Genomic DNA, 15,783 nt, shown 5'->3' with positions numbered 1-15,783 from the left:
ATACTTTTTTATTTGATATTGATGGACATATTGGAGAAATGTCCGGAGCAAATCGGCTCGAGGAAGCCAATCAAGACAACCCAAGCTGACCTCAGCAGTCGCGACCTCCTGTGCCAAAGGCCAGCCTCGAGGCGCCAAAGCCGAACTCAGCACTCGACCCCGAGTACTTAAGGCCAGCCTCGAGGCCCCGACGCTCGGCCCTGAGGGCCCAAGGCGGGCTCCGTAGCCGGGCTTGAAGCCCAAGCCTAGCTTCAAGGTCAAGAGCGAGCAAGCTTGGTCAAAGGCGGTAACCGCCCACCCTTTTCTAATGGGCAGTTACATGATGGGTTTAGTATGTATATATATATATATATATATATATATATATATATATATATATATATATATATATATATTCCCACATTATATTGTTAGGACATCATCATCTACATTGTAATCTCACTACAAGGTTTTTGCCTCCGTAAGCTTCATACTTTGTCTTTATCGTTTATTCCTTTAATTATTGATTTTGGTTAACTCGGGTCATCCGGATTAATTAATTCCATTAGATATAACTAGAATTTTCGCCCGTGCGTTGCACGGAATGGATTTGTTATAATATTTAAAGAATATTTGGATCAATATACAATTATATATATTATAACATCGAATATTATATAGCGCAACTGATGAAATTGATTGAATCGATTATGTTTTCTGATGTTTTTCTTTGAATTAGAACAAATAATTGTCCAATTACCCGGGCGTGGATAATTTTTTTTTATTATATATTGAGATAATAAAAATAAAGATGAAATTATAAAAAATTCTAATATTGAACGTGTACATTTATTTGATTATAAGATTAGTACAAAAATATTACTCAATTAATTGAATAATATATGACTTGTTTGTCTAAAATTATCTTTAAAAGATCTATAAGTAATATGACTTATATAATTATATTATTACTAAAATAAATATGAGAAAATGAAAAATAAATTAATTGTAATTATTATAAAAATAAATTCAACGACCAATGCTTAACTTAATTATCATAATAATTATTAGACAATTATTATTAGTCAATTACACTAATATATGTGTAATTATACTTTTATACTTTAAGTATATTCATTTTCCCATATTGCATTTAGTTTTATCTTCCTCCTCCATATTTGAATGAATTAATTTTGATTATTATAAAAATCTAACAACCCATGTTCAATTAATTTTTTTAAAGTTTAAATAACTTAGAGTTTTCAAAAGGAAAGTATAATTAACTATTAAAGTTTTTAAATAATTTTCAGTCAATTAGTAATATCATTTTCTTTTCCCGATAAATGATTTTACTTTTATTAATAGTGTTGATACGTGAGTATACATATTATCAATTTATAGATATTAGTTAATTTCTATTTTACATTTTCTTAACAAATAAGCTTTATTAATTATTTGACCAATAAANATCAATTTATAGATATTAGTTAATTTCTATTTTACATTTTCTTAACAAATAAGCTTTATTAATTATTTGAGCAATAAAATATTTAATTAATTGACTACAAAAGTTTAGGCGGGGAATGAAATAGGAGGATTTTACTTTTATATATAGTATAGAATATAGATTACGATCTTTTTATATTTTAAATAAATTAGTAATATCATTTTTCTCGGAATAATGGTCAAATAAACCACTGAACTACACACAAAACTGCAATTAGGCCATCGAACCCAAAAAGAATGCAATTGGATTCCTGAACTATATAAACTCATGTAATTAAGTATAAATTGACATGTTTTCAAAAAAAAAAAAGTCCAAATTGACTTGTTTACCTACAATTGTGATGACATGGTGGTTACTAATTTTAAAATAAACTTTTTAAATAATTTTAATTAAAATAATTAAATAATAATAATAATAAAATTTTAAAAAAAAAACAGACGTCTCCAGCAGTTCTTCTATTTTTTTTTTAATTATTAGTGCCGATTGTTATGTGTAAATTAATATCAGGCAACCTTATCTAGGAAAAATGAAAAGAATTACGTAGTAATATTTACCTAATTTCCGTTTCATTTTTAATTTCCGTTCCTTTTTCATTTATCTTTAATATTGTTTATAATATGCCTTTATTATTTATGATGTAGAATGTTTTCCTTTTTTAATTAAATTGCAATGATATGACCATTTCCTTTTTCATTTTAGTTAATTATGGATTTTTTTTTATTTACAGTCAATTATTAATATTCATTTCCTTTTATATATTCAATCAATTAGTAACATCAGATTCATTTTTAGTCGATTTTTTTTTATTTTCAGTTAATTAGTCAATTAGAATAATAGATCCACTGGTATTTTTACCTAATTTCTGTTCTATTTTTAATTAATGATGTAGAATATTATTATTGAAATATTTTCATTCTATTTTTAATTTACCTTTACTATTGTTTAAAATTTAAAATATGCCTTTACTATTCTTATGTTTTTATATATAGTATAGATTAATATTATGCTAATTATGACGTCCATGTATTATGAATAAGTATGGTAATTAAGGAGGAGTATATATTATAATTAAAAAATAATGTATATTTTAATTTCGTTTAATTATGGACGTAATATGTGTATGTTTAATTTTCTTTAATTTTATCCGTAATATATATGTGTATGTTTAATTTTCTTTAATTATGTCCGTAATATGTGTACCATTAATTTCTTTAATTGATTAGATAAAATTACGGCAAGTATAAAAAACCGTTTAATAAAAGTATCATGTTTGAACTAATTTCTCAATGACCATAATTATTAAGATTCTATTCCAAAGTAACCATTAGCATAATTTTATATGTGTAATAATCTGTGAATTGAAATAATTTACATAATTGTATGGACGTAATAATATGTGAATTAGCATAATAATACGTGAATTGAAATAATTATCATAATTTTGTTAATCTCCTCTTATTATGGATGTAATATGTGTATTATCAATTTCGTTAACTGATTTGATAAAATTTATATTACGAACAACAATATTAATTCATTAGTTGTCATAATTTTTAAGATTTTATTCAAAAGTAATCAAATGAAATGCACGGGTAATTGACATTATCTGAAGTAAAAATATATAAAATTATCGTAAGAATGAAATCTCTATGTTTAATGACCATAATAAATTTAAATGTTAAATATAGTGTAATTACCACGAATTATTTAGATGGTAAATAGTATATGGTAATTACCTATATAGATTAGCATATTAAACGGATTAACATATGGAACAATGTTATAAAAAAGGAAGGAAGCCTTTTAGATAAAATATATTAGGAATAATATCAATTAAATAAAATATCATAGGAATTTCTCAATTCTATATTTATAATTACCTTTATAAACAGATTTAATAGGAAAATTTAGTTACAAACTTATATTAAGAGTTATGGATTATTATTATTATTNTTTATCTTTAATATTGTTTATAATATGCCTTTATTATTTATGATGTAGAATGTTTTCCTTTTTTAATTAAATTGCAATGATATGACCATTTCCTTTTTCATTTTAGTTAATTATGGATTTTTTTTTATTTACAGTCAATTATTAATATTCATTTCCTTTTATATATTCAATCAATTAGTAACATCAGATTCATTTTTAGTCGATTTTTTTTTATTTTCAGTTAATTAGTCAATTAGAATAATAGATCCACTGGTATTTTTACCTAATTTCTGTTCTATTTTTAATTAATGATGTAGAATATTATTATTGAAATATTTTCATTCTATTTTTAATTTACCTTTACTATTGTTTAAAATTTAAAATATGCCTTTACTATTCTTATGTTTTTATATATAGTATAGATTAATATTATGCTAATTATGACGTCCATGTATTATGAATAAGTATGGTAATTAAGGAGGAGTATATATTATAATTAAAAAATAATGTATATTTTAATTTCGTTTAATTATGGACGTAATATGTGTATGTTTAATTTTCTTTAATTTTATCCGTAATATATATGTGTATGTTTAATTTTCTTTAATTATGTCCGTAATATGTGTACCATTAATTTCTTTAATTGATTAGATAAAATTACGGCAAGTATAAAAAACCGTTTAATAAAAGTATCATGTTTGAACTAATTTCTCAATGACCATAATTATTAAGATTCTATTCCAAAGTAACCATTAGCATAATTTTATATGTGTAATAATCTGTGAATTGAAATAATTTACATAATTGTATGGACGTAATAATATGTGAATTAGCATAATAATACGTGAATTGAAATAATTATCATAATTTTGTTAATCTCCTCTTATTATGGATGTAATATGTGTATTATCAATTTCGTTAACTGATTTGATAAAATTTATATTACGAACAACAATATTAATTCATTAGTTGTCATAATTTTTAAGATTTTATTCAAAAGTAATCAAATGAAATGCACGGGTAATTGACATTATCTGAAGTAAAAATATATAAAATTATCGTAAGAATGAAATCTCTATGTTTAATGACCATAATAAATTTAAATGTTAAATATAGTGTAATTACCACGAATTATTTAGATGGTAAATAGTATATGGTAATTACCTATATAGATTAGCATATTAAACGGATTAACATATGGAACAATGTTATAAAAAAGGAAGGAAGCCTTTTAGATAAAATATATTAGGAATAATATCAATTAAATAAAATATCATAGGAATTTCTCAATTCTATATTTATAATTACCTTTATAAACAGATTTAATAGGAAAATTTAGTTACAAACTTATATTAAGAGTTATGGATTATTATTATTATATTATTATTATTATTAGGAAAATTATATTAAGAATTTTAGATTATTATTACTACGGAGTATTATATTATTATTATTATTATTATTATTATTATTATTATTATATTAACATAATAGATTTTAAATCGAGGCTACAAAATTTAATATTATTATTTCATTTATTCAAGTATAGTAATCACCATTTTTTAACTAATATGTGTAAATTAGTATTGTGCAATTAATGATAAAGATTAATAATAATTGGAATCAACAATCAATGATACAATGACACATGTTTAGCTTCCAATGCACCATTTTTTATAAAATGAAGAATTGGAATGGTAAAACGAACAATTGGAATGAATAATTGAAGATTTATTCAAGTATAGTAACCACCATTTTTACCAAATTACATAAGCATCCGTAAATGGGAAAGATCAAGATTGCAAATTCTACAATATATAGATGAGCATCCGTAGATTGCTAGTTATTTTGCACAGTACAACTAAAAAGATGGATAGTTAAATAAGGTATTATCATTCAAAATCTTGTAATACAAAGTTACAATACAATGTTTTTCCATTAGAAATTACCAATCAAAGTAATGTGATTAAAATATATAATTATAGAAAACATTTGATTGTTCACTACAATCACTCTGAAAATTGTAATTTTACATACGTGATACGCCCATGGCAAAATTGGCCTAGCTACTTGAAACCTTATCAGCAAAAATTAAAGCATATTGAGCTGTTAAAATCAAACTAAATCACAGTACTACAAAATACTCTATGGAATGCAGACTACACCATAAGGATCTCCAACATGCAGAATGAATCAACTAAAAATTAAATCATACCGCATACCATAACAATTCTACGCGTGTAAAGTTCGATCTTCGACTTCGTAGAATTACAGATTATAGATCTCTAACTAATAGTGAGAGCACAAATATTAGTACGTTGTGAGAGAAGAGTCATTTCTCATCATTATATAGTGGAGGATAAACATAATATGGAAGATTTTTCAAAAGGAAAGTATAATTAATTTTAATTTTATGTAAATATAGATAATTGACATGTAAAATTTTTACTACAATATTATATAATTTTTTCATTCTAATATAGTTAATTACATGTCAATTATATAAATATATATAGATATATAGATATAGATATAGATTATCATATCACTAATCACCAATCACCAATTAATTAATTAATATNGGATTATTATTATTATTAGGAAAATTATATTAAGAATTTTAGATTATTATTACTACGGAGTATTATATTATTATTATTATTATTATTATTATTATTATTATTATATTAACATAATAGATTTTAAATCGAGGCTACAAAATTTAATATTATTATTTCATTTATTCAAGTATAGTAATCACCATTTTTTAACTAATATGTGTAAATTAGTATTGTGCAATTAATGATAAAGATTAATAATAATTGGAATCAACAATCAATGATACAATGACACATGTTTAGCTTCCAATGCACCATTTTTTATAAAATGAAGAATTGGAATGGTAAAACGAACAATTGGAATGAATAATTGAAGATTTATTCAAGTATAGTAACCACCATTTTTACCAAATTACATAAGCATCCGTAAATGGGAAAGATCAAGATTGCAAATTCTACAATATATAGATGAGCATCCGTAGATTGCTAGTTATTTTGCACAGTACAACTAAAAAGATGGATAGTTAAATAAGGTATTATCATTCAAAATCTTGTAATACAAAGTTACAATACAATGTTTTTCCATTAGAAATTACCAATCAAAGTAATGTGATTAAAATATATAATTATAGAAAACATTTGATTGTTCACTACAATCACTCTGAAAATTGTAATTTTACATACGTGATACGCCCATGGCAAAATTGGCCTAGCTACTTGAAACCTTATCAGCAAAAATTAAAGCATATTGAGCTGTTAAAATCAAACTAAATCACAGTACTACAAAATACTCTATGGAATGCAGACTACACCATAAGGATCTCCAACATGCAGAATGAATCAACTAAAAATTAAATCATACCGCATACCATAACAATTCTACGCGTGTAAAGTTCGATCTTCGACTTCGTAGAATTACAGATTATAGATCTCTAACTAATAGTGAGAGCACAAATATTAGTACGTTGTGAGAGAAGAGTCATTTCTCATCATTATATAGTGGAGGATAAACATAATATGGAAGATTTTTCAAAAGGAAAGTATAATTAATTTTAATTTTATGTAAATATAGATAATTGACATGTAAAATTTTTACTACAATATTATATAATTTTTTCATTCTAATATAGTTAATTACATGTCAATTATATAAATATATATAGATATATAGATATAGATATAGATTATCATATCACTAATCACCAATCACCAATTAATTAATTAATATCAATATCAATCTATATAAATATAAATATTAATATATAACAATATTACCATATCACTAATCACCAATCACCAATTAATTAATTAATATTAATATTAATATATATATATATATATATATATATATATATATATATATATATAACAATATTACCATATCACTAATCACCAATCACCAATTAATTATTCTTTTTTAAAATAATCACCAATTAATTAATTAATATTAGTATATATTAATATATTATATATTAATATATTAATATTAAGAATAATACCATATACCATATTATCAATTATCAATTATATACCACCAATCACCCATCACCCATTAATATTAACAATATTACCATATTATCATATTATCATTATCATATATTACCATAATAATATTATAGGATGGATAATTAATAAAATAATAAATAAATAAATAAATAAATAAATAAATAAATAAATAAAAAATATATATATATATAACAATATTACCATATCACTAATCACCAATCACCAATTAATTATTCTTTTTTAAAATAATCACTAATTAATTAATTAATATTAGTATATAAATATTAAGAATAATACCATATACCATATTATCAATTATATATCACCAATCACCCATCACCCATTAATATTAACAATATTACCATATTATCATATTTGTTATGAAATAAAACGAAAATAGTGAATGTCCAAGCAAGGATTCGAACTCTTGACCTCTTGTTCATATGTTGGGAGTCCATCCATTAAATTGCATATACTACTGCTATTAATGTTATGTCTATGTGTATATAACTGCTTACTGGAAGTCTTGAGCAACAATCCAATCAGCTAAACAACAAAATTAGGTGGAGCCTACCGGATTCAAACACAGGAATTCAGGAGAGGCTCAGATTTTAGGCTTCAGACTTATCCAACTAAACTGGCACAATTATGTGTTTATTACTGTACATTTAATATTTGTTTATTCATTTCTGAACACTATAAATACCCCCCTTAACTCTGTAATTTTTACACTAGAATCATCACTCATCAAATATCATTAGCTTCTTCTTTCTTTGCTCTCGGCTTTCTTATTATTATTACTATAAATATTTATATTTTTAGTATTAATATTATTATTTCATAATAATATTATCATTATCATATATTACCATAATAATATTATAGGATGGATAATTAATAAAATAATAAATAAATAAATAAATAAAATAAATGATTTTAAAATTTGGGAGGAGGAAATTGTTTTTATATATAGTATAGATATAGATATAGACTAGCACAAACATTATAGATTGATTATATATATTTACTGTGATGACTACTTAATTTGGGTCAAGATCTATTATTTGTAATATTTGATACTCAACTTTGAATGTATGTATATAATTTGGTTAGTTAATTGACCAAAGTTCATGTTAAATTTTATATTGTATTTTTTTAATACACTCTTAACGTATTCATAGTGACGGTAAATATGTTACCGGATTATATTAGGAAAGTGAATTGATTATATTACTATAGTTTCAGTATAGAATGTTCAGTGTGTCCACCTTCTACTATAGGGTCTACTATTTATTATGAGCGCAACGACTCTTCTATGAGTGTAACGGATTCTTCATAATGACGAGCCTACATTGAGTGATGGGTAATAATAATGTGGAGCCGTTCGAGCATTTATCTTCTCTCTTCAATATGTCGGTGTAACTTATGTGCGCGTTGAACTTTCATGTGTCCGCCTGCTTGCCTGTGGTTTCGGGTCGGATACATGTGTCTGAAGTACTGCTCCTGGAGCATGCTCACGTCCACGGGAGGAACGAGGCAGGAGGCGTACTCGACGACATCTCAAACCCATTACACCAAATGTTATTCTACAATAAAAAAAAATGAGTTTCTCAAAATTTAAAAGTTTATTAGTTCGAATTTAATATAATTACATATACTTTGTGATGTAAATAATAATATTTTAATACAATGTTATTTTGAATGTGATCATTTTAATTTTGTTTGACGTAGTTTAATTTTTAATTAATATATTCAATATTTGGCTTGTTTTAATCGTTTTGATGAGATCTTTCAAATGATATAATTTATTTTTAATAATATACAATTCACGCTTAAGTATTTAAAAAAAATACAAATTTATAAAAACAAAATAAAGGATATAAAATGAATTTTTTTTTGGTTTTATTTTTGTATTTTTTTCTTTATTATTATTATTATTACTATTATTATTATTATTTTTTTTAATGGGGAAAACATTTTAACACCAGATTTGGCGTAGTGTTCATCATCGGTGAAATATTTGCCAATTTGCCGTGCTCATTGGAATTTAGCCACCACCGCCGCCTCTATACCCGCCACTGCCGGCCGCAACCTCCACCTCCGTAGCCACCACCCTCTACTGTTAGCAAAGGACAGATTTGTGCCCCGAAACACGGCGAGAAGAAATGGAAATGCGAGAAGTGCTCCAAGAAGTATGCGGTTCAGTCTGATTTGAAGGCCCATTTCAAAACCTGTGGCACCAAAGAGTATAGATGTAATTGTGGCACTCTGTTTTCAAGGCAAATCCTTCATTCTCCTTCCCAATTACTGTTATTTTTTTACCATAAAATTCTTGTTCATTTGCAGGCGTGATAGCTTCATTACACACAGCAGCCATCTAAATCTGAAAATTCCCATGCACGCATTATACATCTGATTTCTCTCATCGTCTCCTTTGTCCGAGCTCCGACGATCCTACTAGGCGACTCTTACGCTCCATCAAAGGTATTTTATTTTTATTAATCTTATTATTAATTGTGGTTTTAGCTTTTAAGTATAGGAAATAGCATTAACTTATGGTTTTAGCTTTTAAAATTTTATCAAGTAGTCAACAAATTTTGGATGTATGCCAGTTCTGATTTCTGAATAAGATTTAAATATGTAATATTAGAAGAATGTGTGGTTCCTGTTCAACTTAGCATTAGCAATTTTCTATTTCCATCTTTGAAATTGTGCCTTAGTGCCTTTAATTATGCATGTAAGGAAATTTTTATAAATGTGTAAAATGTTAATTATAATTTATTAATGATGGTTTGTTGGTGGTGGTTGTGAAATCTCACAGTTGACAATCAATATTAGATTGTATATTATTTTAGTATTTATAGAAAATTTGTTGATTTTCACTTTGATTCTGGAAAACAGAATCATGCTGTAGTAAATTTCTAGCCAAGTATTTAGACTTTTTGCTTAAGTTTGCATACTGTAGTAAATTACTTCTCCTTATCTTTCTTTTTCATCGACTAGATCTTTGGATCCAGAAGTGAATAAGGGTATAACTATGGATCCTTCAGCACTTTTATTCAACCAGCTCAAGGTTTGAACAACACCATTTTATTCTTTACATATATCCTGTAATTCACATATCTAATGGGAATAATATCTTGCTATAATCAATCACAGACGGCAGAGCCCTTCTTCTTACTAGCAGGTCCTAATGTGATTGAATCTGAGGATCACATTCTTTACATGGCCAAACACTTAAAGGCCATGACTTCCAAGTACGTACTAATTCCACTTCTCTCTCTGTCTTTGTGGGTGTTGTGTACTTATAACCATGATGGTTTGGTTGAAACATGATGAGCATGCCGATAATTTGACATTAGTTTAGGCAAAACACGATCACTCTTGTGATACACCTTGCTTGGTGAACCAGGGCTCATGGTGTATTTTTGTTAATGTATTTGTAATTGTTGATGTTTTACGCTTTCTAAACTATATCACATTCTCAAATTCTAGCCAATTTTTGTGAGTTTTCCCATTTCAACTTATAGGGACTTGATGGTAGTGTTACTGCTTGATTATGGTGTTCATTGTTTCCTGCATCTTTATATTTCTTATCTTTTTGAGTGATATTTGATAAATATGGTTTTTAATCTTTATTTGCTATATAGACTTGGTTTGAAGTTTGTATTTAAGTCTAGCTTTGATAAAGCTAATCGAACTTCCTCCAAATCATTCCGTGGTCCTGGCTTGGCAGAAGGCTTGAAGGTATGGATGAATATTTCTTTTCACAATGCAATATGCTTTTTTTTTTTTTCCCAGTAGCATTTCAATGAGATTACAAAAAACATTTCATGTCCTGGATAAAGTCTCATACAGAATTTAAAATTGGCATACTACAAGTGCATTTTTCATTAAGAACTGTTTACAAGCAAGCACATGCAATTCTATAACCCCCTAAGCCTATTTCTGCTTTCCATTTTTTTTGTTGTAGATCCTTGAAAGGGTTAAAACAACTTATGATGTACCTATAGTCACTGATGTTCACGAAAGCATTCAGGTGACATTCTCTTTCCTATTTCAAATTGTACACTTCCGTGTGTAACATAAATTTGTCTTTAACTTGCTATGACACATGGGACTGAGAAGTTGTTTTCCAATGTTTGCATGTTGCTTTTCTTTTCAGTATTAAAAAGTGTGCTGACTAAACAAACCCCTTTGCCTAGTGGGTTCCATGGGCCCCTGGTGTCTTCTTAAAGTGAACAATATATTGTTTTCAACTTGTCCTTGATATAATAGTGAGTTATCTAATCAAGACATGCAGGATGAATTATGGATCTTGGCTTCCTATGACGTGAACTATAACAATTTCTTACTTTTATCCAGTGTGAAGCAGTAGGGAAGGTTGCTGATATAATTCAAATTCCTGCTTTCTTATGCCGGCAGGTTAGTTTGTCAGATTTAGGCTTTGAATGTCAACACAATATTGTCTGATTTTGGTTATGAAACCTCTTTATTTTGCTGTAAGTGTTAGTTGACCTTTTATTTTTAATTTTTCCTTCCCTTTTCTTTCCTGATGCAGACAGATCTCCTAGTTGCAGCTGCCAAGACTGGCAAAATAATCAATATCAAGAAAGGACAGTTTTGTGCGTCATCTGTAAGTACTGTACTGTACTTGTAATTGTTTCGTGTTTCCTTCAAACTAAATAAGTACTGGATGATGATGTTTTTCCTGATTGTTTTTTTGTAACCCTTTCGTACTGATAATACAATATGTTTCCAGGTCATGTTAAATTCTGCTGAAAAGGTCAGATTGGCTGGAAATCAAAATGTCATGGTATGTGAGAGAGGCACCATGTTTGGCTATAGTAAGTGAGCTTCACTTCTTGCTAATGGTGTAAATGAACTTCTGATTTTTATTTTTATTTTTTTAAATTTGTGGGGGGGCTTCCATAAGAATAATGGTACTGAAGATATATGATTACAAAATTCCTGAAATTTTGTTCTGATGCAAAACTGAATCAATGGCAAAATAAATGGAGTCTCGTCTATCATCTTGGTATGTGTTGTTGAAAAGAGGTGAGGCAGAGATTTTAAGTGTAATCTGCTATGCTATCCGATATGATTGTAACTTTATAAAAATTGATCCTGAAGGAAGAACAGACAAGTCTGTTTCCAAATTAAATTTCATTAATGGGCATTTATTGTAACCTGACAAACAATGGCAACAAGAGCCACAACCTTGAAATTTGTATTTATCTGAGAGCTGCTAATGAGTTGTAATGTTATTTTGTCATTTCAGAATAAAAATGTAAGATATCTTTTATGACAACGCAGATGACTTGATAGTTGATCCCCGCAACTTAGAGTGGATGAGGGAAGCTAATTGTCCAGTTGTAAGAAATTATTTGTTATTCTTCATTTTAGTATATGTGCCTGGTTTCATAACATGTATCAAACTTATGTCTCTGGAAATGTTCTGTGCTTCAGGTGGCTGATATAACACATTCTTTGCAACAACCTGCTGGGAAGAAGGTGCGTTGAGTAGTTTTAATATTATTAGATTTGGCATTATTTGGAGAAATTGATTGTGAGTACGTGTTTATATTTATCAAATAATTTAATGCAGTTTGGTAAAAGCAAATACTTACAAACCATTAAAGTCTGTATTAACAATTTTAAACCTAAGAAACTAGAGCAGCATTTGAAAATGTAATTGTGTAATTGCTATTAATCAAAGAATTGACAGCATGTATGACCCTGACCAGAAAGAAAACCTTATTCCTTAAAGCTATAAAACACTTTTTTTGGGGGGGTTTTGTAAAAGAAAACCCATAATCCAGAAAGAACCTGATAACCTTTTGGATACAATATTGGGGTGCTGTTTCTTGGAAGATAACTATTCATGATTTTGTGCTGTATATTCCAAACTTATTTCTCAAGTTGATCTTAGCCTAATATTCAGAGTTTGTTCTCTCATCAATGACTAGTATTTTTGCTTTGTCAAACAGTTGGATGGCGGAGGTGTTGCTAGTGGTGGTCTTCGCGAATTGATTCCTTGCATTGCCAGGACAGCTGTTGCTGTTGGAGTGGATGGACTTTTTATGGAGGTATGTCAGTGGTTCTGGTTGAATAATGTGTATGAGTATGCTTCTTTTATAAGCTACTTGTTTGAGACTAGAGAGTCTAAAATTTAAAGAAACACCCTGAGAAGTTAAGCAATTTTTATTTAATTATTAAACTTATAATGTTTTATTGGGTGATTGTTATAATTGCTGATACAATATTGAATAAGCGTTTTCCTCCCCATTTGGCCCCAAGGTGCATAATGATCCTTTAAATGCTCCAGTTGATGGTCCTACACAGTGGGTAAGTTTTACATTCACCGACTGATTGTGTCCCTTGATACTGAGTATTCTTTTGTTTTGGTATCTGCTATACATGAACCTTCATTACTACAAAATCTATCAATGCCTGCCAGCTTAATGAAAATTTCCGTTTCTTCTCTAAAATAGCCTCTTCGCCATCTGGAAGAACTGCTGGAAGAGCTCATTGCAATTGGTGTAAGCCATTGTTCCATTGGCATTCAGACTAAGCTGCAACTATGCACACATTTTATTGTCTTAGAGCAAAGTTTTCTTTTGTTGTGCTTTATTTTTCCAATTTAATAAGCGATTCTTTTGTGTTAATCTACATATTCGGAAAACTTGAAGAGGGTCAGCAAAGGGAAGAAGCAATTCAAAATTGATCTCACTCCAGTCCGTGATTAGATTTTTCCATGGTAAGTTTACTTATCAATGCACGCACATATATATGGCCATTTGTATTCCAAGCATTTAATGTGTGTTGTGAACATTTCCAGATGGTGGTTGGGTACGATGATTTCAGTGTGGTTGCTGCACCAAAGTAGTAGGCATGGTCTCTCTTCATCAATATAAATAATGTAGTTGGAGTTGTTATCCACTGCAGAGGCAACGATCTGATATTGGCGATGTTATGAACATTCATCTCAGTGGTGACCAACATTTGTATAAGTTTTGGATTGATTAAGATTATGGATTCATGATTTTATTCTAAAACTAGAATGATGGGGCACTTCACTTTTGGAGAAATAAAATATCAATCCTTATACCATGGACCATGGTTCATGGTGCACGGTGGACCCTAGTGCATGTATGTGCTATGTTGTAAGTTTTTTTGTGTCTTATGTTATGAAATTTTGTACTTTAAAAGTATGAATTTTGTATTTAAAACAAATTAGTAATTGTGTCTTATGTTATAAATTTTTGTGTCTTGTGTTGTAAAATTTTGTGTTTAACACAAATTATGCACTTAAATAAGATTTAAAAAATAAGTAAATATATATCATGTGTATATGTTTTGTGTTGTGATTTTTGTGGCTTGCGTTATGAAATTATGTACTTTATGGGTATGAATTTTGTATCTTGTTGTTTCGATTTATGGTCTATAATGCTATGTGGATCTTGGTTCATCATATAGGACATGTTTGGTAAATGGCGAATCTACCATTTCGGTGTTGACCACGGTTAAAACACCGAAAACGTTATTTGGTTAAGTGACGGTTTGGAGCAACGGTTTGCTTAAAACCGTCAATTTTACAAACGCAGTATTTTGTAGCGTTTGCAAATGGAGCTTTGGAAAAAGAAAGTCTATTTCCCAAAACGCCTTAAACATTTTTTTAAAAAAAGGATTAACTTGAGGGAGCCTGCCCATCTGCATGCCCAGTGAATTGGCATAGGCATAGCTGTTATAAGAAATGGAGCCTTCCCCACTTCTCCCACCTATGTGGGATAAGTGGGAGGTGGGAGGTGGGAGGTGGGAGAAGTGAGGGAACAAAAGGGGAGCTTTATTTTTTAGTTTTTTAAATATTATTATTATTATTATTATTATTATTATTATATATGTATACCTTTAGATCATTTTATATATTAACCGCTAATCTAAACAATTAATTTTATCAAACAACTTTATGATCTGCTAGTTAAATTGGATCGTTATACCGTGGACCCTGGTCCGGAACCAGCCGTATTGTTACGGGGTTTTTCTCTTTTTTATTTTTTATTTTTTTTATTTTTTAAATATAACTGTAATTTGAACAACAACAAAAACAGTGACTAACATTCGAATACATAGAATATTGACACAAAATACACATAATTCATCATCCTAACATTCGAATGTTACTAACATGAATACACAGAACAATTGCCTAGAATACACAGAATATTGACACAAATACACAAAACTCATCCTCCTAACATTCGAATGCACAAACACATCACAACATGCGTTAATAACATG

At 28.1% G+C, this 15,783-nt stretch overlaps 1 protein-coding gene across 1 annotated transcript; it reads left to right on the top strand.

Annotated features, from left to right (window-relative positions):
- The first annotated feature begins 9,485 nt into the window (after positions 1-9,485).
- Positions 9,486-14,718, top strand: LOC116016881 (2-dehydro-3-deoxyphosphooctonate aldolase-like). Its single transcript, XM_031257318.1, has 16 exons — positions 9,486-9,736; positions 9,829-9,966; positions 10,486-10,555; positions 10,642-10,739; positions 11,133-11,229; positions 11,456-11,521; positions 11,848-11,907; positions 12,044-12,118; positions 12,245-12,329; positions 12,799-12,857; positions 12,952-12,996; positions 13,473-13,571; positions 13,783-13,830; positions 13,977-14,024; positions 14,175-14,242; positions 14,324-14,718. The coding sequence occupies exons 3-15, from the start codon at positions 10,520-10,522 to the stop codon at positions 14,229-14,231; spliced, it is 873 nt and encodes a 290-aa protein (XP_031113178.1). The 5' UTR covers positions 9,486-9,736; positions 9,829-9,966; positions 10,486-10,519; the 3' UTR covers positions 14,232-14,242; positions 14,324-14,718.
- Positions 14,719-15,783: the final 1,065 nt, after the last annotated feature.

Source organism: Ipomoea triloba, chromosome 1 (genome assembly GCF_003576645.1).
Source record: "Ipomoea triloba cultivar NCNSP0323 chromosome 1, ASM357664v1".
Taxonomy (NCBI): domain Eukaryota; kingdom Viridiplantae; phylum Streptophyta; class Magnoliopsida; order Solanales; family Convolvulaceae; genus Ipomoea; species Ipomoea triloba.
The sequence above is the reverse complement of the archived record's forward strand: the minus strand, read 5'-3'. Positions and strand labels throughout refer to the sequence as shown.

Coding starts and splice junctions, on each gene's coding strand:
- LOC116016881 (XM_031257318.1), top strand. CDS start 10,520: ATGGATCCTTCAGCACTTTTATTCAACCAGCTCAAG. Junction 12,330..12,798: donor AGGCACCATGTTTGGCTATA/GTAAGTGAGCTT, acceptor ATGACAACGCAG/ATGACTTGATAGTTGATCCC. Junction 13,572..13,782: donor TGGATGGACTTTTTATGGAG/GTATGTCAGTGG, acceptor TTTGGCCCCAAG/GTGCATAATGATCCTTTAAA.